The sequence below is a fragment of the Crassostrea angulata genome, chromosome 3 (assembly GCF_025612915.1).
Source record: "Crassostrea angulata isolate pt1a10 chromosome 3, ASM2561291v2, whole genome shotgun sequence".
Taxonomy (NCBI): Eukaryota; Metazoa; Mollusca; class Bivalvia; order Ostreida; family Ostreidae; genus Magallana; species Magallana angulata.
The window spans coordinates 36,449,822-36,474,880 of record NC_069113.1 but is presented as its reverse complement, the minus strand read 5'-3'; the positions used below and the strand labels follow the sequence as shown (position 1 = coordinate 36,474,880).

Sequence of the window (25,059 nt, the reverse complement as noted above, 5' to 3'; positions counted from 1 at the left end):
ATTAGATGGAAAATAAAAACATTAAGTTAACATCAAGGAACTGATCTTTTTAGATACTAAATAAAGTATAGAGAGAAAATTTATAAACTTATGAAATGGATAAGCATTAATTGAATGAAGAAATAACAATTATTGGAATCCCGTACTTTTCTTCAGCTATTTCCGAAGACATAACGTTTACCTTCTACGCACAAAAAGCCACGTTTAGATTAACTTTGGTTTATGATTTTAGTAAGTATGCAGGCAGATCCTACTGTCTGTGTTTCAAACCATAAAAATCTGTGCTCGGCAAAATGGTCACACCCTTTACATATTGTGTCTAATCCAACCCACAATAACATTTAACAAAGTTAAATGCACATTTTCCTTCCATGGTTTAATGGTCAACAACACTATACTCTGTCCTGAGTTTTTGCTTCCACCACTTTTTGCATGATATTTCAATAACAGTAAATACCTTTGTGCTCAAACTATGTTCATCCACTAATATAAAAAATGCCCAGATTATCTGTTTTGAAACGCCCCCTCTACCGCTTCAGGTTTCAATACACATCCCGAAATTGAAAGTCTACGGAGATTTTGCATTACAACAGCCATTAATAAGCCTGGATGATAACGTTAAAAAATCGCGCGATGTATTCCGAGTGTATTCCGAATGGAGAAAAGATGTAAACATTCCCCATTATAAATCTCCGTAAGGAATCTGTTTTCGTTCCTGTGAATTTTTCTGAGTGGAAAGGGATAATTGCTCAATGAAGATATCTTGGATATATTCCCTTTTAACGATTTCAACTGTATTTCTTTCACAGGGCGCGGGAATGTATGTGTAATTTTATTAAAAATCATCAAAAAGCGATGGAAGCAATAACTTGGGACAGACTATAACTGCGTCAGGAATAATTATTGAGAATGGGAAGCGAGCCCTTGGTCTTTGTATCAGTTAGAAAATGTTCAAGGCATACGACATAGGTACCCAAGTCAATGTCAACAATCACATAGTTCAATGTTGCATGTTGAACTACCAAGTAGCTAGTAGATATTTCGTCATTGTTTACCATTTTGTTTACCGTTATTATTTATCTAATGCAAGCTACTGTTTCAGTCCAAAACTAAGGTTAAAACTCATTTACAATTAACAGATGAAGTAGTGAAATTTCTATGATGGTCATTGTTTGATTTGTGTTAAAGTGTCAATGTTGTAATCATATGTAGCCAACACAATGTTACATTGTTGTCTACAATCTCTTTGTCGTTGAGGTTCATTGATCTATATAGATACTTACCACCACCAGAAGGTCCCGGGGACATCGTCGACGATGCTGACATGTGAGGTTTTCTTTAAGTGACCACAAATTATCAAAATATTTAGATTTCTTTTCTTTGGTGTCAAAATTTTTTCCGGAAGTAGTCAAGAATCGACTGACCCGATATAAACATGCACAAAATTGCAAATTCGGATAAAAACGTTAATCATTATCTCCCTTTGTGGAACTCTTCATCAGATGCCAACATGGCTAAACACCAAGACACCCGGTCGGCAAAATGTAAGCTGATACGCTGATTAGAATGTTATAGATACATGTATATATATATTGCATCAATTTACTTACTATTTACCATGTAATTGTTGTGTCAGAAAAGTTTAATGAAGTGTCAAGATTGATGCTTCAGCTTGGATATGTTGAAATGTCATAACAATTACATATATCAGGTTGGGCACCAACCCCCGTTTGGTGGTTGGAATCCCATTTGGTGGTTAAATGCCTGAACGGTATACCTATTTTACCTACCAAATGGGACTCATTTTCGTTCAACTCGGATTACGTTTTTCTGGAGGAAAGGCGCATCATGTTTATTACCGGGGCAAGTACTCTGACATGTTTGCTTCATAATTAAACATTTGTTTAAAAAGAATTATGTGTCGATTTTTCCGCACGTGTTTAAAAAAAAGGCCGAGATGAAATGCTCCCCGGAAGTCGCGTATAAACTTAGTGTTTATGTCTTCTGATAGATCGATTTTAATCGAAGTGCGACATGGCCTCATTCATTGAACTCTTTACTTTCAATTTCTATCATCCGAGCAATTGGTAAACAATTCCAGCCAATGAAATCGGTGATCTTAAGTGATATACGATGAAAGCTCAATTAAGGTATGGAGGCCCAATCGTACATGACTTCAGTAAAATTCTGTGGCAAAAGTAAAGTCAGATTATGAAAATAATATCGAAAGTACATGGTAATAAGTCATTATTTATGTTATAAGAAAACAAATTTCGTTAGTTAAAATTTTAAGTAAGTTTTACTGAGAAATTTAATATAGCGCGATTGGGCTTCCATACCTAAATTAGCCTCTGACACGCACTTAAAGTTCATTGTTTTGATTGGCTGCAATTGTTTTTCACTTGCCCGGATGATAGAAATTGAAAGTAAAGAGTTCAAGGAATGAGGCCATGTCGCACTTTGATTAAAATTGATCTATCAGAAGACATAAACAATATGTTTATACGCGACTTCCGGGGAGCATTTCATTTCGGCCTTTTTTTAAACACATGTGCGGAAAAATCGACACATTAAATTTTTTAAACAAATGTTTAATTATGAAGCAAACATGTCAGAGTACTTGCCCCGGTAATAAACGTGATGCGCCTTTCCTCCAGAAAAATGTAATCCGAGTTGAACGAAAAATGAGTCCCATTTGGTAGGTAAAATAGGTATACTGTTCAGGCATTTAACCACCAAATGGGACTCCAACCACCAAACGGGGGTTGGTGCCCAACCTGTATATGTCCTAATGACATTTGTAGTTCCTTGATTCATTTGTCACTGCGCAGATTAATTATAATTCAAAGTTATTTTGAATTACTACCATACCCCATACACATTGACAGTCTTGAAGTTGTTACTGTTTAACATAAATTGATAAACAATAGTATTCTGTTATTACGGTGTTAAAATGAAAAAATCCCTGAAAAAAACAAAAATAAAACACTTGACCAAATTTTAATCATATGTGCAATATTTGGCAATGGGTCTCTTGCTGCTGTTGCGGTTGTTTTTTGCCTTTGATCAGTGAAGCTGAGGGTATAACATCTGGGACAATAATTTTGATGGGAAGCCAGTCTGCATCAATCTCTCTTGTACTGCAAAATTATGGAAAATGCAACTCTCACTCTCTCTGATTGATTGTCTGTCTGTCTTTTCTCCTCTCTATTTTCAACCACTTTATTTTGCGATATATCAGAGATATATTGGCTCATGGCCACTAATTTATTGTTCAAGCCTTTTATGAAAAACAAATCCACTCTTTCCGCTAAAAATAACTGAAGATCCACATCTGAGTTATTATAACTTTTATGGTAATAAGCTATGAATTCTTACAAATTAATAATTAGAAATGAACTGTTTAGTTCACCTGTTAGCTTACTAAGCTATAGCTATCAAACTTCAGTCATTTTGCTTGAGATTTTTAATGAGAACGGCATCAAATTAATTGTTTTGTGTTTTATACTGAACATAAAATATTTTTTAAAATTGTACAATGATGTTGTATTGCAACATTAGAGGACTGGTTCGCAGCAAGAAATATTCACTAAAGTAACTCGCACATGCATTGAATAAAAGTTGGTTTACAATGTTACATGTTTGTAATTGATTAATTAAAATTAATTTCTTGCTAAATTCAGCTCTGCCAGTGCATGAAATGGACACAAATATCTTATTTGAAAAATTCACAGTAGAGGAGATCAGAGAAATTGAGAAGAAAACAAGGTAACTTAGATACTGAAATTACTTACTTATATGTACCTGCACATGTATGATAAATATTTTTGAAAATTAAAAACTTTTTGATGATTGCTTACAGTTTTGAGAATGTCTTTCTTCGGTGATTCAAGCGTGATATGAAGGTGGCAACATTTCAGAAAAAGATGCATAACCTGTGTTAGTGTTAGCAATGATTGCTACCTTCATAACCCGCTTGAATCATAAAAAAAAGCATTTTATTGTTCATATTTACATCTTTCTTTTAACAAATTAATAAATTGATTATAAGAAGTATGTAAAATTACTAAATTACTGTTAATGTACATCAGTACATTAGCTTAAAGAAAGAGGCAAATTCTATCCTATCGGAATTTGAGTCTGACGTCATCATGATTATTTCATGCAGTCCGTCATTTTTCCTAGGTCTGTGTAAGTTTCGACCAATTGATAAATGGGGCATGTAGATTTCAGTCTCGCTGTTTCTTTAGAGCTATAAATTAACTTTTATAGGTTTCTGTAAGAAATTGATGGACTCATACTCGGTAGATGTAAATATATAAATATGCATAACAGAACAGATTACAGATTGACCTTATAAAGTTTCTGAGTTTTGAGACTGTATGTTTATTCACTATAAGTTGTTTTTAATTTCACGATATTTCAGAGCTGACATTGAAAGAAAGAAAGAAGATTTACGTATCATGGTGGGGTAAGTTATGGTGTATATTTTTAAGAAGTCCAAAACTAGTGCAAATTTTTATGCTCCATAAATTGCAACTCTTTAACCTAAAACATCTGTAAGGAGTGTACGTACTGTAGCTCCCATGTTTTACATTGGAATTTTTTCAGACCTGCAGCTAGGTTTTTGACAGTTACGGTAGTTGATGCATATAAACTCTTGGCTATCAATAAGTATATACACATTATCTGACTTGCTCCAAATTCCACCAAAAGAAGATAATTTCTTTTTATTTGTATTTGGCTCTCTGACATTTAGATACCTCTAAAATATGTTATTGCTTATTTCTGGAAAACCGACCATGCAATGATTGGCCAGAATTTCAATGTAAAGAACCACAAAAAAGTTCTTTCAACAGAAAAAATTTTTTATCACAAAAAACATTAAAGATATAATGAGTACTAGTATAAACAAAATGGTTGATTCAAGCAGAATTTGATTTCCCTCGTGTTTCATCTCTTTTACATGTAATTAGAAGCTTTTTACCTAAGACAGAAGTAACTGACAAATTAAACTTTGCTCCTTTTCATGCCAGCTAGAGGTGAAACAGTTCTGTCTAGAGGAACAGTAAACCTGCAGATATTTTCCTCAATGTTTGCATAATATAACACTTGGATTAATTTTATTTTATATTGCTAGTATTTCAATACCTGTATCACAGAAAGCATTTAGTTTTAATAAATGTTTATTGACGGAATTCTATAAGATTGATTTTGATTTTTTCATAGTCTAAGAGATACCCCCCCCCCTTCCATCCAAAGAAAAAAAAGGAGTTATTGCTTTATCTTATAATGCAATATATGATTTTTTTTGTTAAAGAGACATTAACTTTGATTTGTAAAATTTAAACTAAAGTATCTACATGGGTTGATACAAATTAATTTGTTTCACACATGCAATTTTCTAGCATCTTTCTAACATATTATTTAGAACAGCAACTGTCCTGTGTTTAATATGTATATGTGTGTTTCGAACCTTTCAGGGAAAGATATAGAGACCTGATAGAGGCAGCTGATACAATCACAGAAATGAAGAACAGTGCTCAAAATGTAAGAATCGTACAGAATACTGAATATGTGCAAACTTTAGTGCTGAGCAATTACCAGGTATTGGCATGGTCCTGTCAATTCGATGAAATCCTTGCAAATCCCTATATCTGTACATACAAGTGATGATTTATTAAGAAAAAAATCCTCAAACTTTGACAGAGTACAGTATAACCTCATTAAAATTTTATACCGGTATTTCATCATTATCTCTTCTTTGATATGATTTCATCATTGGAACACAAACGGCAGCCCTAAATCATTTTATATGAAATTTGTGTTTTTTGAAGGGTAGATTATTCAGAGCTTTAAGTTTTCTGTTAATTTATATATAAAGATATCTACATGAAATGTGCAGTGTCAAGAAAGATCAATTTTCTGAAAGTTGTGTTTAAAGAGGCTCGTTCCTCTTTTTTTTGGTAGCCATTTTGGGTCACCTCTAGTCTGAAAATTCTGCACCATATATTAATTCAATAATTGTAAATTCATATTTAAACAAATAACATTTAATTATGTTATTCTGCCAGCACTAATGATAAACATGTTAGCATCGTACTATTCCCTCTGTCTATGGATTGATTATTATAAAAGTGATAGTTAATTCCTCTTTCAGACCAATATTTTGTAAATCAGATTTTATTTTAAGTCAGGTTAAAAGCAGTTATTACTTTGTAGGAGAATTATATTTGATTACAAATTGTCCTTAAAACTGTGCTTAATTTCAACTCTGGGCAGATCATTGTGGGAGTAATTTAGTTTGGATGTCGTATACATGGTCTTGTGACATCAGGAAGTCAAAGATATTTGTTCAATGCAATGATAAAGAGGATGATGGTGGTTGATTATCATGAATAATGTCCTCTTTATATATACTTTCATTTATGATTTCATAGTACAGACATCAAAATTTTTTGTAGCTGATTTTTACACGTAATAATGTAAACCAACTTTTATTGACGACATTTATTTTGCAAAGAACCGGGAATAAACTGGTTTGCGACGACTAATTTTCACGACCAAGCGTTATCTACATCCATGTGGATATAACGCATTAATCATAAGAACTAGCTGGTTCTTTGCGGGAAGCATTTGTGACAACAATGCCGTTGCAAATCTTGCAAAAATTTCTCTCATGTGAATAATAGTTGGTTTACAGAATGATAAAGAGGCATTATTCATTTACATATATATGTATTAAGTTGGTACATGTATGTGATCAAATTTTCTGAGAAGCCTGATGGGCTTCAAAGGATTTGATCAAGTGACCAACCAAGTTTATATCCCAGTGAACTTTTTAACTTTCTGTTAATTTTTTTAATAATCTATATTGCCAAGGGGGACAATAAACTAGCAATAGGGTTGTTTAGGATTTGTCACTTATCTTAATTGTCTGTTAATTCTCTTTAGACTATCAATAATCGTGATGTTTGTTTTAAAATCAGTGAAAAATATTGTCGAAAGAATTTGAATTTTGTTATTTTGATGTTTTTATGTTTGTGTATTCTAGGTGATGTCATCTATAGCTAAGATGGAGGACATGTGCAGGCAGTTGAAGCAGAGACACATGGTCAGAGGCACATCTTTCCAGCAGAGGATGAGCTCGGGGCACCAAGGAGGGTGAGATTTTCTGAAGAATTGCCATTATTTAGTGTTATGTGCCTTGTAAGACGGGTTCTGATTGGTTAACAACATATGTGAGGATTTCGACACACCTTGCTGAAGGCGGAGAATAAATATTATTATACCTCAATATGATTATTCTATATAATGCGTCATCTGACTCATGTAGGTACATGTATTTGCAGTAATCGTATACATGTATTAAAAGAATTTTTTTTTACTATGTAGGGGTCAGTTAAGGAAGCAAATGCCTTAAGGAATAATGCCTAATATTATATCATAATTATGATAAACACATTCCTTGAATGCAGCCCAGAAATGTTCAAAGTATTTGGTTTTATTTTATAGGAAGAAGCAAGAGGTTCATTTCTATGGTATTGCTTCTCAGATTAAGCTACTGCTGGACATGCCTGAGAAAGTAAGTACCGGTACATTTTGATATGGTCTATGATATCATCATTACAAGGATTCAAGTCCGATGATTTTACTTTTATAAGTGGTTCTATATTCTATATACTGTGGGGATGTTTGTATTCATTTGTAGATTTTGTTGGTATCCCTAGCACACAAATTTCAATCCTCTATGAATAATAAGACTCTATCTTAATTAGGGCCCCGCAAGGATTTGCGGGTGCCCTATAGTAATCACTCTGTCCGTCCGTCCTTCTGTCCGTCCGTCTGTCACTCTTCCGTCCACAAATTTTCTGTTTTTTTCTAATAACTTTTTTCATGGTTGCCCAATCAAGTTCAAATTTGGTATGGTAGTTCAGTAGGCAGAAATACATACGTTGATGCTAAGTTTGGTTCTCTATGTCTTCTGGTTTGGAGCTGGGGTGGTGGGGTAGATTCCTTAACTATGCATAATAATGAATGGGCAAAGAGAGATAACTGCTGAGAATGTTACCATTGTATACTTGTAAGGCTGTGCAATATTTGTCCTTTGGGATTAATTAACCTTCCACAGGAAGAAAATCCTAAGCTTTATCTTTATCTGTCATCAACTGAACTTTGTTTTGAAGTTAAGGTCAATTTTGAATGATGTGTAGTATTGTGTACATTCTTTGAAATATGGATTTAAAATATATAATGTTCATACTTTATTTTGGTTAAAATACCGTACACAATGATTTATGATAATTTAATTGAATTCTAAAATCAAGATATATATTAAGATATCCTTTTTCACTATTTTATTTTTTGATTATTAATTTTATTTTTTTTCTGCCTTTATGCTGTTAATTTTAACAGGTAATCAGATAATAACCCCATTCTGTCATTTCTGAAAAAAAAAATCTTATTGTAAATTTAGAAGAAAAGGATGAGAGAGCAGAACAATTAATCCCCTGGGATTAATTATCTTGCCTGCTGCAGAAAATTTAGAGGCTTATCTCTATCTGTCATATGAAGATTAATGAACACCTTTGTCTGCAACTGATGTTTGTTTTGAAGTTGAGGTCAACCCTGGGTGTTACAATGTATTTGCATTCACTGAAGGCTTGCATTTTATAAAACACCTGTTTAAATCTTTTTTAAATACACATTTAATTTAGTTTTTTTTTATAAGACATGAGGTTATCCCTGTTTTAGGCAGATACAAGGTTACTATTTAGAGTTTTTGGACATTCAGGAATTATCTTGAAATTTTAAAAATACAGTTGTTACTTATAATTTTCATATTTCTTTCTTTACCACCTTATATATATTGCAGTTCTTTACATCTTATGCCGGGCATTTATTTTTCATCATTGTTAATATAAAGAGGATGGAATTCAAAGTTTTTTTCACTTCTCTATATTACCATAATTGTCATAGCGGGGCCCTTCCTGACTGGTCAGTTTTCTAGTTTTAATTAATTTCTTCATCTTTTATCAATGAAAGTAAATCCACAAAATTTTTATGTAAATAAAGACATTTCCACAATTCATTGGGGATGGGAATTCACTGATAAGGAGTATGCACAAAAGCCACAAAAACTAAGCCACATGCAGTGACCATAAAAACTCAAATGATTCCAGTTATTAACTTAAGATTGGTCAGTCTGAAGAACATTACATGTAATAAAAAAGAATTCCTCTTTTTTGCCAGCAATGTAAACTTCAGTTTCATTAAGCACTAATGAGTACCATAAAACAAGGTTTCAGTGAGCATTCTTATAACAAATTTAGTTTAAACAATATTTTATTTCAAAATGAAATAGGATTGAACAGCAGGCAAAGCCTCAGTTTTGTCCTCTCCTTAGACACTTTACATTAACAGCCAAACAAATTTCATAACCCTTAAACTGATCACGTTTAGAATGTATTGAAATTGCTTGTTCACTAGTTTTACTGTACCTGTTTTAAATTTACGAATGTATTTCCGAACATTATGTTACCCCCAATTTAAGTAGTAAATATACTAAGAATGGACCTGTATTTGAATTCTGTCTGGACCAGATCTGGAGTGCCCTGGATGAGGAGGATTATCTGACTGCGACTCAGCACTTCCTGCTGTCCAGGCACATCCACACCAGTCTCCAGCTGGAGTCCCAGCAATCCGGCAATCTCCTCTCCATGTTTCCCGTGCTCACCCGACAGTGGGCCGCGATCAGTCATTTCAGGACTACGATTCTACAGGTTTGTCATAATGGCTTAATTTACAGGCTACAATTTTTTTTTTTAATGAGGGAAAAAAATTGATTACATTACTGTAGATTCCTTATTTTAAGCGAGTTCTGTATTCTGCGATTGAACTGTTTTATATCAAATTGCAAGAATATATGTAATGTCGCAAACGCCAAATTTTTATCATAGTTTTATTTTAATTAGTTTAAATCTGACCGAAAAATGAAAGCAACATTTTAAAAATCTGCAAGATTGCTTTTACGTGGATATTAATTCCTCATGTTAATTTGGAATCTACAGTATTGAATCTGGATTCCTTAGGAGAGGGGTGAGGAGGTTGGGTGGTGATTAGATTTCTCAGTGACAATTATGGGGTTTTTATGATTTTAGTTTGTAAAATTTTTTTCATATATTTTTAATTTCAGGGTTGCAGAAATGTTTTGAAACAACCAGCTGCTAAAGATGAGGTAAGTATACCGGAAATATATCTGTAATAGTTGATTTTTTTTTTTCAAATAAATGTTAAAAAACATTTTATTACTGAGTTTGTCATAAAACGGCATTGTATTATTTCTAAGTTACATGAGATTATGAATTATTTGTGTCTATTTTCAGCAAATAGCCAGAGTGCTCTGTTCTATCATTGTGCTAGAGGACAGCACACCTAGACAAGTTTTCAATGAGTTTCTACTGGCCAGAACTGTAAGCCATCTCTCCTCAGTCAATTACATATACTGATCAATACTTTGTACTCATGATATTCAATTTTGATTTAGGTAAATGCATATTTGGTTATGTATATCTGTCCCTTTTCTTGTTTCAGTATTTTTTCATAAAAGTTGAACTGTTTATTAATTTACTGTACTATAAATTGGCTTTTTTTATGATGACATATTTTTTGCTATTTCACATACTGGTTCTTTCATGAATTCATTTTAAAAAATCACAAAAATGGCTTATGAAATCTAAAAAAAAATACAGATTTGCTTGATTTTTGCATAATTTGCATCACACGAAGAATAAAAGGAAAGGAATTTAAGATATTCAAAGGATATAGATATAACAAGATATGTCTCCCCTTGTCTTGTTGAGCAGACGGCTGTCCAGCATTTATTTCATCCCAGTCACCAGAACGCCAGCGTGAAGGAGCAGATCTCTCTAGTAGTACAGCTGATTACGACCACGGTCCACCAGATACACACCGTCTTCTACAGCCCCGCCGAACCCTCAGACAGTACGTCCCATCAAAACATCTCTACACTCATAAATATTCATGGGTAGCAACTTTCATGGATTAATAAAAGTTTGCAGTTTTTTTACGATAAAGAATTTTGGACCATTGCTCGTATCATTGAACAGTGTTGCCAGCTTGCTTTGATAAACTCAGCACCAAAATTCATGAAAATTGGGGTTACAAAATATCAGTGAAACAACAATATTTGGAGAAATAATGCTCCATAATCAGATGCACAGATATTGCTTTTAGTTTACAGTTTGTTTTTTACAGTCGATATTTATTTCACAGTAAATTGTGCATTTATACATAGCCAGATGTTCATTTAACCTTTGATTTCTGTTTCAGTTCCCTGTAATCTTCTTCTGACTATTTTGACAGAAATCACTTCAGAGAAACAAGGTGGGCATCATGTTAACATTTAAACAATTCATGTGATTCATGCAGTTATGAAAGTAGCAATGTTACAGAACAAATTCATGACCAGCAAATTATTAACATTAAAATTTTAACTTTTAAGGCCAATGTATCAGCTTGATGAATATAATGATTATGGTGGTAATTTGAACACCTCTATATTGTGACCTACTTTCTATTCAAATAAACAACAAAAATCAAGTAAATTTTATTCTTATCCAAAATTGTTACCTAACAGTAACAGAGGGCAAACAAGGGCGTTATCTACCAGTCTTTAAGACATAAGTTTGAATCCAGGTGGAGCTCTCCAATTTTTAACTTTGAATTCTAACAAATTTTAAAACATTTTTTTGGTCAAATATTGTAAAATTTGAAAAATCTAAACTGTGAAAGTATTTTAATTATAATATACTTTTATCTCCAAAAATATCAACACGTGTTTATAATACCACTTGCACGCTTGTAATGAGTTTTGTTGATACATTTTTAATTTACTGTACAGTAATAAAAGTGATTATGCCTAGCAATGACTTTAAAGGGCAAATGTGTAGATGATTTTAAATATCAAGGCTTACAAATTGATTTTTATAAGACTTAGTGTTCTATTTTTGATTTAATTGAAGGTGCTTGTTTGTTGGAAACACATGGATCCATGTCTGCCAAAAGCCTGCCAAAGTCTGTATTAGGTATGATCATCAAATGATAACTGTTTTGCAAACACCTGATTGGTCGATCAGGTATCTGGGTCTCTGCAGGTGGTTAACCTTCAGCACAGTAGCATTAACAGCTTTAACAGTCAGTGTTTTACAAGAAAACTGATAAAAACAGGTACCGGTAATTGTGTCACAGTTTTAATGAGTCTAAGGGACCAATTTTGAGATGGCACAGTACTGTATTTTTCAGATTTTGGGTCAATGCTGTTTATGTATAAATAAATACCAGTACAAGATGTGCTTTAGTTTTGTGACCTTCAAAATACATGTATTTACAAGTGTATTGGACTTCTCAATTTTGATTTTACTGGTTTGACCTCAAAATTCACTTGTCGCCGTCTTTGAACCTCAGAGTTTTCGTGAAGACCGTCAAGGTGTGTGTGTTGGTTGGGGGGGGGGGGGGGGGGGGAGAGAGAGATACTATTTCGTTTCTGTAATTTTTCTCCTTAAAATGCTCTGAAACTTTACTGTCTCTGACATTTTAGAGTTTGTTCCTACCCTGCGGTCTCACGCTGTCCCTGTGTCTGTACAGCATCTCCAAGACAACTGTCAGCAGTGGATTAACACGTGAGTTTACAGGGCCGTATATAATGGTACCTTCATTCCCTGTTATAAAGTGAGTTTACAGGGCTGTATAAACCAGAAGTTGCAATCTTTGTCATAAAGAGAGTTTACAGGGCTGTACAATATAATGGTACCTTTATTCTCAGTCAAACAGGACTGTATTACCATACTAATAGCTGCATTCTCTGTAATAGAGTGAATTTACAGGGTTGTATATACTGATAGCTCTATTCACTGTAATAATTAAAGGGAGTTTACAGGACTACTAGTCACTACAATCTCCGTAATAAAATGAGTTTACAGCATTATATACCCAGTAACGGTACATGTACAATATCTGATTTGTGTTCGGAAGTTATAGTTTAAAGCACTGTATGTGAAAAAAAATCTGTAAGATTATAACTGTACTAATATTCTAAGTTAGTTTTTCTTCAAAACAGTGATCAGACAGCCCCAAAATGTTTGATACATAGACCCCTGATTTATACCGGTGTAACCAAGACTGATGCTCTCCTGCATGCATTGATGAAAGCATGTTAGAATTTACAAATGGGGTGTTTTATTTTTCTCCAGATGCATGAACAATGTGACCAGTGGAGTGGGGAAGCTTCTGAGTTTTGTAAACACTGTAAAGCGTTTAGCAGACATCAGAGACCAAGTTTGGCTGTACCTCAAACAAGTGAGTCTTAACTTTGAGTAGGACTACAGCTGAGACTGTTTAAGTTTCCACTTATTAGTGTCTATTCAAGACAATGGATTGAGTTTTCTGGTGAATGATCATGAGGTATATGATACTTCTATAAAGAATAGAAACTGAGAATTTAAAAAGATGTTAACCTTGTAGGCCTGGTAAATTCTTTTATTAATTTCAACAATGTCTGTCGATCTTCATGCTAAATATTTTCATGTAAAGGAAATCTTTGTTAATTTTACAATAAGTCAAAAGTTGCAGAACAAATAAAAGTTGCTACAAGGAACCACAACTATTACATGTATATGATTCATTTTGATTAAGTCTTTCATTTCACAAATATTGTTCCCATGTAAACACTGTTTTAAAAAAAAAAATTGAAATTGAAATTATTACTTAAAAATATCAGTGTTTACAGTAACAATGTGTTTACAGGATAGCTGTATGCAAGGATGGGATGTGGTCTGTCAGAGAATTCTAAACCAGCCGCTCTCTATTTGGCACGGATTTCTACAGCCCCTCTTCATTAGCCGAGTCAAGGTAGGAAATTAGAGTTTCTAGTGAAACTTTTCATTCATGACTCTTTACCAGTCTCATATCAGTCACTTTTGAAAGCCCCATTTTCTTAGTGTATAGTTATCTGATGGGAGGTTACAAAAAGTTCTCCCACAAATCATCAATGTTTGTAAATACTATTGGTCTCTTATATACTCCCTAACTCAAACACCAAATAACTATACATGATTAGAGTCAAATTTGGCCCATGGTTCAAAAATTGTGTCAGGTATATTATACAAATGTATTATTTTCTTCTTTATTAGAAGAGTAGCTATATTAAGATATATTTTTCATCTATTTATTCCATTTAATTTCACTAACTGGAAATACCAGATGTCAAAAGTGACACTACATTTAGAATTCAATCAAAATCAGTCAAAAATGTGCATTTTTTTTTTCTTTTTGAATGGGAAATATAGAGTACAGCTTTGAACCAGCAAAATCTTAACTGATAATTACTGGTGGTCTTGGATTAATAAATCATTGGTGAAAAGATTTTGTTTGTTTAATCCTGCACTTTCTGTTTCCTGTTAAAAAAAATTTGCCTTCAATTAAGCCTGGCTTAAATAGTCATTTTATGACAAAATTGCAAAAATTCCAGGAGAAGGCTGACTTTATATCATATATTTCAGAATTGAGGGCATTTAATTGAAAATAAAAATTATGAAAAAACTGAACTTTTACATACAGTAAAATTATGATGTTCCTTTTTTGGGGGCAATATTAGGCCCTTATCAGATGGGCTGATAAGAGGTTTGCATGATAATGTGAAAAATTATCTTCTCAAAAAGAGTTCAGAATTTCCCCATTGAAGTTTTTTTTTATACCCACATCTTAATATTTGTGTATCGTGTATATTTTAATTTATCAATAATTTTTTCTCAGGCATTGATAAAGTTCCAGTTGGAATCTAGTACAGAAGTAACAAAGCGCCAAATAAGCAAGGTTGTCATGGCGATTGGATCTGGAGAAGAAGGGTGATAATATGATTTTCTGTTTATATAAATGCTAAAAAATGATGTTCCAGTTATATAATTATTTATAAACATGTAATACTACAGTGTTCAATATACTGTGGAATCATCATTGTTTGTGGGGGGCCAGTATTGGTGGCTTTTGTGGGTAACCCTTGCCCACAAATTTATAACCCCATGAACCTATACACTATCAATTGTTTAATATTTATTAAAATTATCCCAATTAAACTACCAGCAAAATCACGTCCCCATGAACCAGAAAAATTATGGCTACTCATGAATAAAAATGATTCCACAGTAGGGCGTGAATACATCATTATGATAGTTGAGTATGCTGTATGTATACACATGTGTTTTTTATACACAGGACTTGTGTTAACTATGAACTTTCTTCATTGAAAATAAAGTTCACTTGCATAACTAACTGTTAATATACAAGTCATACATTATCTTGCTTAAAATGTCAAAATTGGCTTCCTTTCATCAAACCCATTAAATAAACAGTTATGAAATGAATATGAATTTCTACCTTTTATTTCCTTGCTGTGAATTTAATAAAAAAAAATCCACGTTTAAAAATATTCATATGAATAGTAAATCTTGTTGTAGAGGTATAGCTGACACAGATTTAGCTGGTTATATTTGGCATGAATCCCCTGGAGATATACCTGTTAACATGGCCTGGACTACTGCCACTTCTAGATCAAACTCCGATAATCCTGGAGGACTCATCATGAAAGCCAAAGCATATACCCCGGTCATTCAGAGGTTTGACTGATTTATAATACATGCTGAATTACTCTGTTTTTTAATAAAAAATTAATGGTAACATCAGTTAGAAATTTTGGACTTGACTGTTATGTGATAAAATATACAAAATGTCCATGTACATTTGTAATTTTTTAAACAACACCCACCCCACCCTCACTCAAAATCAAAATCATAACATACAAAGTAATTGTATTTTGACATCCATCATCTGATCCAGTTCAACTAATTTTCTGATGAAATTTTGGGAACAAAACTTAACTTCTGCAATGAATATGATTTATTACCAGTCTATGTAAAACCTATGAAGAGAAACTACAAGGACTGCTACAGGATGCCCTGAGTTATCTTTCCTTGTCGACTCCTGTGGAAGAATCCAAATCCTCACAGCCGGAGGCTTTTGACCGCCTCTCAGATTCAGATGCACTGTATGTCCACATCCAGACTTCCTGTAAAGCATGTTTAGAAGAGTAAGTACAATTTGTTAAAATCACAATTTTTTTATACTGTAAATGCATAAAATGAAAAAAAAAAATGAACTAAGTTGCAAGAATTAAATTAATACATGTGGTTATTAATAACAAGCAGTCACATGGAGACCATGTATGTTCTGCACACAATTACCACAAAAGTTGTTTTTATTTTAATATTAATACACATAATTTCCTTTACTACAAGGGTTAATTAATTCCCCTTTGAATATCATGACATCAGCTCTATACTCAGGTTGCTACAGTTTGATAAAACATGGAACATTTATTGTTTTATTTCGCAATGCCATAAGAACAAAGGATTTCAGTTCATGCCATGGAATGATTTGAATTTTTGATTTTATTGTATTGTCAGTTTTCTTTGGATTCATGGGATGCAATTTCATAGAATTGGGGCAATTTGCATGTTATTGATTTTTTTAGGATGCAATTTTGAGGGTCCACTTGGCATTTAAATCAATAAAGACTGTGTTTTATAATTCATTTTAGTTGTTAATTTATTCATAGGTGACGGATAGTCCGATACCTTTTCTACTGTGATCGTAAGAATTCCACTTTTGACTCAATATGATTCATAAATGGTCAGTGAATTCCATATTGGACTAGAGCAAAGCCCATATCAGGTCAACTACAAACCATGTAAACAATAGTATACAGTCAAACTTTGTTATCTCGAACAAAGTGGGACTGTTTCAAAACTTGGAGATATCAGAGTAATCGAGATATCCAGGGTTAAATACTTAAAAAATAAGTGGTTGAGACTTACAAATCACTGCGACATATCCATTGTAGTTGAGATATCAGTGTTCAAGATATCATGTTCAACTGTATCCCTGTTTGTGGTTATTGCAGACTTATAAAGTACTTCAAAGAACATTTGACTCTCTGGGAGAAAGCCTTGCATGACATCAAGGATCCTGGCATCAATCAGATCACACAGGACAAGTAAGAACGGCCATTGGCCATTAACTAGCCTGCATCTTCTCTTACTGTAAACCAAGAACATGTTCTGTATACAGGGTTATTTTTGCCCCCTTGTAATTTTCGCCCTTCTTCCCTTGCAATGACTTTTGCCCCAACTTAAATTTGCCGAGACACAGTTGTTTTTAAGAAAAGATAGATAAATATGAGACATTGAAATTTGCCCAGTCTTAAATTTGCCCCCTGACAACAAGGGTGAAAGGGGCGAGAAAAAAAAAAACGGGGGCAAATATTTCCTTGTATATAGTACATGTATTAAACATTAATTTGCATAAATATTCTTGGTATTTGTAAGTAACAACTTTTCTCAGTATTCATCATTCCAAACCAGTTATGAAGATAAAGAAACTGATGACCACTTACTCTTGAAAATTGATCACCATGAATTTAGTTATCAACTTGCTATTTGTGAACTAAAATAATGCCTATACCAATACATGTATTATGTGGTTTGCTGTTACAAAAAGCCTTCTCCAAGTTTTGAGATTAAAATGTTTAACCGTATCATATAAGCTGCTTGCTCTTGTTTTCTGTGTAGAGTTCTATTGATTGGAAGGCTATGTTCTGCTATTGGGGACATGGTGCCAGCTCTACAGCAGTGCATTATGGGAAAATCTGCCATTCATGGACCAGACAGTGCCAGCAGCAGGTACAGATGGAGAAAATTAGGCTCTGTTTGTTGTGTAGAATTTCTTTAATTATAAATATTTAAAAAATCAGAGGAGGATGACCACAGAGAATCATGCCCTGTATGGTGTGGTGTTTTTTCTTATCTACATGTTCATGTATGTTTATTAGAAGAGAGAGTGAGAGAGAGAAGAGAGAGAGAGAGAGAAGAGAGAGAGAGTGTACATGTTCATATGTATATAATTCATTTTTATGGTAGGGTGCTGAAGAAACAGTCGTCCAGCGGTGGAGGCAAAGTTAGTGAGAATTCAGAATGGTCCAGCTCAAAGGAGAGACTGTGTAACTGTCATAGAGAGGCCTACAGGTAATGGCTGTACCCACTGTACCAGTATCTAGAGGTTCACTTTGGGGTTCCCTTTTTTTATCCCCCCCCCCCCCCCCCCCCCCCCCCAAAAATTTAGCCATTATCGTCTTTTATTACAGACAGAAGTTTTAAAGCTTAATTACTTTTTCAGAAGTATCTGAAAATATATGTTAAATGAATTAAAATAATAATTAGAAAGAATACTTTTATCTCCAGTTCATGTATACAAAATCATAAACTTAAGTTAAAGTATAATATTCTTTCAAAGCATCAATATTATAGTGTGTTTAAGAATTATTAGTGTGTTAATCTTCATGCGTAAAAGTTGACAGTTGCTTCAATACATGTGTAGATTTATAGCACATTAAGCATGAGAAATCAGATTAAGACTCTTGATTTTTTACAGAATATGGGTGGATCATTTGACTTTATCAGTGGTGACAAAGTTGAGGAATGCTCTCAGCTCTAAGGAACACAAGAATGCTCTCATCTACTGCACAGTAAGTTTTTAACAACTCAACATGATTTTAAAATTACCTGTCAGGGATTTGTTTGTCAATTTTAAGTGCATTGCGAGTTTTAACAAAAACCAACATGATTCTAAGTGTCTGTAAGGAATCCTGCCGCGTCCTTCAAAGTGATTTTTTTTTAACAACGCAGCATGGTTCTAAATTACCCTCCCACATTTACTGCGCAATTTATTTTTTATCCAGGTATAAAATATACATTTACCTATATAGAATATACCCCCTAGTATTTGTGTTCTATCACTGTCCATGTAAAATTTGTTGATTTTGTTGATTTATCACAGAGATGGGACGAAGTCAGCATAGAGGAAGAAACAGAAGACGGGAAAAAGATCAGCTCCAAAATCAGGGTGCCGATGCAGGTAGTCAAGTTTGGACATTCTGGTCAATTCTAGCTTCTGTACGTATGATAATTTTATAAGCATGGTGATTATATTTGACCGTTGATTTCAGGCTTCATGGTATGTTCAGAACCTGCTGTACAGTCTGTGTCGAGAAATCAATCGAGTGGGAGGTCATGCAGTGCAGAGGTGAACTAATTACTCTATTTTTAGCTTTTTTTTTTACATTTAAATCAAAAGTAAAAAGAGAGATTCATGTAAATAGAAAGATAAACATGAATTGCTGAAGCAACATTATCAGATAAAAATCAGGATTTTGGTCTTCATCCTGCAAATATGAATTCACCAGGTTCATTTGATTAACCATATTTAAAAGTATTTTTGACGTTGCAATGTTACAATTATCTTTCAGGGGAACATTGCATCAACTTGTATCCAAGGTAACTGATGAAGTAATGAAATCCTTTGAGGAGGTGGTATCTAACAGCAGAAAGAAAGACAGCAATTGCCTCCCCCTGACTCAGCAGAGGGCACTTCAGCTCATATTTGACGTTAAATTCATCCTTCAAATCATTCCTAGGAAAGATGACACAGTGGTGAGTGGGTCACTACATCCTGTTCTCTTAAACATGCCTTGATGTAACAGTGACTTTGTTTGTAAACTGACTTCATGTGTACTGGGATACTGATATTCTGGGAGTTAGTTGAAATTATGCCAATCCAGGATAAAATTATACCCCAGTTCTTGTGCAAGATAGTATTGTTTTTCAAAGCAGCCCCTGCCCTGTTTTTATGCTTGCAATACTGTGGAATCATTAAAATTCGTTTGGGCCAATTTTCGTGGGTTACTTAAATTTTACAGGTTCGTGGGGACGTAATTTCGTGTATTCCTTTATATTTACAAAAAGAAATATGACTTTATTACCCTTATTTATCAATTCATGGAGGATGTTAATTCAAGGATGAGAGGTACCCACGAATTCCACGAAAACTGAGCCACCACGAAATCTAATGATTCCACAGTGGTTCAAATGACTTGTGATTTCTGTATCCTTCGTAGGAGGGTAAATCCTACCAGAAGGCAGCAGCCAGGATCATTGAGAGTCTGGAGGAGAAGGTGGACCCGTTTGATCTGGATGTCTTCTCTCCCTACATGCAGTCACACTTGATGAAGCAGGGACAGAGATCAGCAGTAAGCACTCAATAGTCTGAGAGTTCATGTTAAGGAGCCAAAAAATTAACAAAGGGCCATGCATATCTTCACAATTTTTAAATGTTGAAAATAATTAATCCCATTTGAAATAAAAATAACTTGATAAATTCTTAGATAATACTAATTTATTTCCATATTTGTACATGTATACTTGAAATTTGTCAAACTCTTCTTAATTAATCTGGATGTAGTAAAATTCTGTAAAATGACCATGGATGGCCATCTACCTCAGTAACCTCATTAATCACTTTTCATGCAATTAAAAGTAAATTCAAAAGGAGTAAATTCTCAGAATGTACAGAAGTATGTACATGTAGTGTATTTACTCTGCTCAAGATTCTTTTTACATCTCATAGAAAATAACTTTAAAATTGGTCTATTGCTAGGTATTGTATGGTGCTCTGACATCGTTGGATCGCCTTGGACTGTTCAGTGCAGGGAGACCTCTACAATCGGGTCAGAGTGAGCAGCACAACGTCCTTCCGCTGACTTCCTGTCCCAGTCGGTTCACTCTCCTCCCCATCAGCACTCAGCCAATCAGATCATCGATACAGGCTCCAGCTCTACAGAAGTCACTGTATAAAGCCAAGGTAGTGGCAAATACATAGAAATAAAAGCAACCTTAAAATTGAAAAACTTGAAGTAGTTATTATCCACATAACCTGATAATGTCCCTGACATAGTTCTAGACCGGGTCCAGTATTTCACAAGCTACTGTCAAAATATGAAATGCCAATAGGCCTGTTTAGCAGAACAGATGCTTGTGAGTTCTTTCCAAATTTCCCTGTAACTGTAACACAAATTTGGCAGGCGCACACAAGTGCCCTCCCTTGGTGATAGGTTTCGGATTATAATACTAAAAAGTTCATGTAATTTTTTATGAATCGCAGTCATACAATATGACTGTACTATTCTGTGACACCTGTCTGTTTCTGTATGATTGTACTCTGTTCTCTCCATTGTTGCAGGCCTCTGAGGGAGGGTCCCACTCCCTGACAGAGACGGCGGCGGCAGTCCTACCCCAGACCAGCAGCATGCAGAAAGAGAGCTCCTTCTACAACAAGCTAGGCAGCATGTCCAGTATGTCCGAACTGTCCAGCTGGTTCTCCAACATCGGCTCAAAGTCCTAGGCTCCATTCAAGTTCCATGCAAGTTCAGCAGAGTGGGCAATAGCAAGCATTGACAAATCACTGGCTCGACTCGATACATGCCGACCTTTAGATAAGAAACTGACGGTAGACTCTAATCAAAATTTCAAATATGCATGACTTTTGAAATAATTTTAAAATTAAGTAAATCTTGCATTTGTGAATCATACAAAATTGTGATATTTCAAGCATTTTTGTATAGAATAAATCAAGATATTCAGGATTCAAAACATAAAACTTGACACAAGTTTGTTCTCAGTTTATGGTTCTGCATTGAGCCGGGACATGTACATGGAGGAACACCCATATATGTGTTCCCAAAACAGAAGTCATAGGGATCTACATGTTTCAGTTCAGTTTGGAGTGTATGAAACTTATAAACCTTTTTCTGCATAATTATATAGCAGTGGTATCCTAAATAATGACTGTGATACTTTATTAATATTTTGTTTATTTATTGTACTTGTGCCTAGAGGGAAATAAAAAAGGAATCGACAAAATATGAGTTTTTTGTTTTTATTCATTTTCATCAATGAGTATATATATTTCTTATACATGTATATGTATAATATTGCATATATTAGTGATGATGGCAAATTAATCAAATAAAACAACTTCATAATAATGACAACGGGTTAAAGAACAAGGCAAATAAAGGAAACTTACAACCTTGAAAGCTGTCAGTTTGAAAAATAAATTACATGTACATGTATTTATTAACTTTTTAAAATTAATTTACCAATAAGAAGTAAATAACTATTTCTTTGTTCAAGTTATGTGGGCTTTATCCTTCAAAAATTTGTACATTAGAACTGCACTGAGTCTCCCTGAGTTATAAGACCACTCCCCTAATTTCTCCCAACATACTACACTATTCAAGAAGTACCCACATCTAAGCATTGGTTTTGGTTAATATCAACTGGTACAGATAAAATTCTAAAATATATTATTCTTTGGTTTCACAATTTTACCAAGAAGGTTTCACAACGATGCAAAAACTGATGTGTCTGTATATTAGAAGCACACAATGTCATATAGATACACTTTAAATATAGCTACATGTATAAACTGTGAAAAAAAGACCATATAGTGATTAACATTAAATTACATTGTACACATAACAGTGAGACAACTTTTAAAACAGAATAGAACATTTCACTAGGAACCAAATACAAAAATCTTGTCGTTGTGTGTCTGCTTGGGGAAGGTAAAATAAATTCAAGAAGTTAGCAAGTTCACAGAAAGACTTTTACTTCTTATGATCAAATTATCCAAACTGAGGAACATATCATTATTAAGTCCCAAAGTGACAACTTTGATCCTTATTCTGCCAAAAAATGTTTGGACCCCTTGACTTTTACTTTAACATTATTAAAAAGTACTAAAAAGCGATAGGAAATAAGATTGTACATACAAGATGGACAGAAAAACCAGTGATTGTCCTTTAAAGACAAATATTTCTTTTCATTATTTAAAAAATGGATAGTTTGGGTATCTGGTTCCCATAAATGTGACCACTCTAACTAATAAATACAGAGAGCAAAGCTAACGACATCATTTAGCTGGACTAGATATATGAAAAACATTAGTATTTTAAATCCCTTCACCTTTAGGAAGCCATGTTAGTTGTTTGGACGGATAAGGCGTGTGTACAAGTTCTATATTATAATTGTTTATATAAGGTACTATTTGTATCCCAAATCAAAGAAAATGCTAGATATTCAAGGAAAGGCACAGATATAATCAAGTAAACTAATGGACTTGCATAGTGGCTTTGATAGATATATATAATCTTTTGCATAAGTACTTATTGTTCTACATAAAAACTTCTATTATTAAATGATATGATTTAAAATTAAGTGTTTTAAAATTCAATATAAGATAAAAGTTGATCAACATTAAAAACAAACCTAAGCAACGTATAACTCTGAAAAGACTAAAAAAAACAAAAAACCAACGTGAAGAAACTTTTTAAAAAACACAACCCCCCCAAAAATGGACAATTTCAAAAAGCAAGAGAACACAACAATCAGATCTTGATATCTATCGTCACAAGCTAAGGGTTTTTTGCAACGATGCTTGATATCTGGACGTGAACAGATCATAGTTGACAAGCACCAGAGGAAATGGAAGAATTCCTGTGAAAAATTCCAAGCCCTGAAATTGATAGGCTCACAACACAACTAAGATTAGAAAATAAAGAAGAGACTTCTTATATACTGCTGCCCTTAATTTACAATGCGGCAATTCGAAATACGACACAACCATTGAAACATCTAAGGAAAAAACGCATACATGTAAAACCACAATAAATTATAAGAGTTTTGTATACATCAGCTTGGCAAATAATGCTTGACACATGTTTTTTTCATACAACAGAGATAAAAATACACTGTCACTCATATAAATTCAATCTTGCAGATCTTAATAAATACCACAGACTTGTAGTAAGATACATTAAATGAGTTTCAATGATGCAAAGTAAAACGACTTTAAAATTGACTTCTTTTAATTGGATTATCTCGATATTTCCATGACCTTTGTACAGTAAATGCCTTCGAAAGAACCAGTAGATACATTTCTCTCATTTTCTACCAATTTCACAAATCTTTTTTTCTCTCTGGAAAAAAGACCTCTTTGAATGGCAAGAGCCATTACAACTATTCATCACTTCCTTACTCAGAAATGTCTCCCCTCCTGCTTTGCCTTTAGAAACTCTAGTCGGCTCTTCCATTTCTTGGGGGAAAAAATAGATATTGTGTGGATACACATGGGATTATAGCTAGAGAGGGTATCAGCTATCAGCTGTTAGATTCTTTACGAATTAGTGATATAATTTGCTCGTGGATTTCGTACAGTTCCGTCACTTTGCTGCCTAACTGATCTTCCAGCCGAAGCAGCTCCGAGTTTTCTTGGTCATGTGACATGTTTCTTTCCGTTAATTGTCTCTGTAGATCTTCTACCTTTAACTTTAAATGATCATTCTCATCTTCCAGTTTCTGACAAAATAATGAGAGTACATGATCCAGCAAGCATTTATGATCTGACAGTAGTAAAGTACAAGTAATTATTTTTCTTATTTTTTCAAATTCATTAAATTCCTATGATAAAATTTTCATTTCATTGGGGCAACTGGTATTGTGATATTGCAAACAACAAAAAATAATTTTGTAAACAATTCAGGTTTTTTAGGCAAGTTTTCTTGGGTCTTTTTTTAAAAATTGAACATTTCATTTCATGGATTTGGTCAACAATGATGAAATTTGGTGTTTGAAAAATAATGGTGAAACAAATTAATGATTTTACCTTGCATCTGCTTTGTAAAGTCGAGCTTTGTGTCTCTCTGGCTGAGAGCTCACTCATTCGAAGACTCAGCTGATTAATCTCCTATAATAAAGAATGATGTAAAACATTAAAAAAGTAAAAACAATTGTTTTCTTTTGCAAATCGCAACACAATCAGCATATTAGTCTGCATTGAAGACAATGACTAGATAGATGGGTGTTTGAGAACTCACATCTTGTTTGTCTTGGTTATCGAGTTGCACTCGCTCGAGTCTCTCTGTCAGCTGTTGTAACTCGGTCTGTAGAGCTGCTACTTGTTCTGAGCCACTCTGTCGCTTCTCCAGTTCCACAATCTGACAAAACAAATGTTGATTAGAGTCAAATTGTAGAT

The 25,059-nt window shown here is 33.7% G+C and overlaps 3 protein-coding genes across 10 annotated transcripts in view; 1 reads left to right on the top strand and 2 right to left on the bottom strand.

Moving 5' to 3' along the window:
* The window catches only part of LOC128176450 (aryl hydrocarbon receptor nuclear translocator homolog), a 36,924-nt gene extending 35,504 nt beyond the window's left edge, over positions 1–1,420 (bottom strand). The window contains exon 1 of the mRNA XM_052842806.1: positions 1,284–1,420. Within this exon, the coding sequence (XP_052698766.1) occupies positions 1,284–1,326 (43 nt within the window). The 5' untranslated portion in view covers positions 1,327–1,420. The remainder of the gene's footprint in view (positions 1–1,283) is intronic.
* On the top strand, positions 1,412–23,293 carry LOC128176455 (conserved oligomeric Golgi complex subunit 1-like). The gene is made up of 28 exons (XM_052842819.1): positions 1,412–1,544; positions 3,684–3,768; positions 4,427–4,471; positions 5,484–5,550; positions 7,055–7,164; positions 7,516–7,585; positions 9,603–9,782; positions 10,196–10,237; positions 10,386–10,472; positions 10,866–11,004; positions 11,353–11,406; positions 12,045–12,107; positions 12,620–12,701; positions 13,272–13,377; positions 13,825–13,929; positions 14,833–14,924; positions 15,534–15,692; positions 15,983–16,162; positions 17,036–17,128; positions 17,703–17,813; positions 18,051–18,155; positions 18,562–18,655; positions 18,967–19,044; positions 19,136–19,212; positions 19,436–19,619; positions 20,084–20,215; positions 20,623–20,826; positions 21,205–23,293. The coding sequence occupies exons 1-28, from the start codon at positions 1,436–1,438 to the stop codon at positions 21,364–21,366; spliced, it is 3,015 nt and encodes a 1,004-aa protein (XP_052698779.1). The 5' UTR covers positions 1,412–1,435; the 3' UTR covers positions 21,367–23,293.
* LOC128176453 (homer protein homolog 2-like) overlaps positions 21,885–25,059 on the bottom strand; it is a 21,435-nt gene continuing 18,260 nt past the window's right edge. For all 8 annotated transcript variants that reach the window (XM_052842817.1, XM_052842816.1, XM_052842815.1 and 5 more), the window contains exons 7-9: positions 24,902–25,021; positions 24,691–24,771; positions 21,885–24,383 (exon numbers count right to left, since the gene is read on the bottom strand). In XM_052842817.1, coding sequence (XP_052698777.1) covers positions 24,186–24,383; positions 24,691–24,771; positions 24,902–25,021 — 399 coding nt within the window. In that variant the 3' untranslated portion in view covers positions 21,885–24,185. The remainder of the gene's footprint in view (positions 24,384–24,690; positions 24,772–24,901; positions 25,022–25,059) is intronic.

Coding starts and splice junctions, on each gene's coding strand:
- LOC128176455 (XM_052842819.1), top strand. CDS start 1,436: ATGCACAAAATTGCAAATTCGGATAAAAACGTTAATCATTATCTCCCT. Junction 17,814..18,050: donor CCAGACAGTGCCAGCAGCAG/GTACAGATGGAG, acceptor TTTTTATGGTAG/GGTGCTGAAGAAACAGTCGT. Junction 19,045..19,135: donor AAATCAGGGTGCCGATGCAG/GTAGTCAAGTTT, acceptor CGTTGATTTCAG/GCTTCATGGTATGTTCAGAA.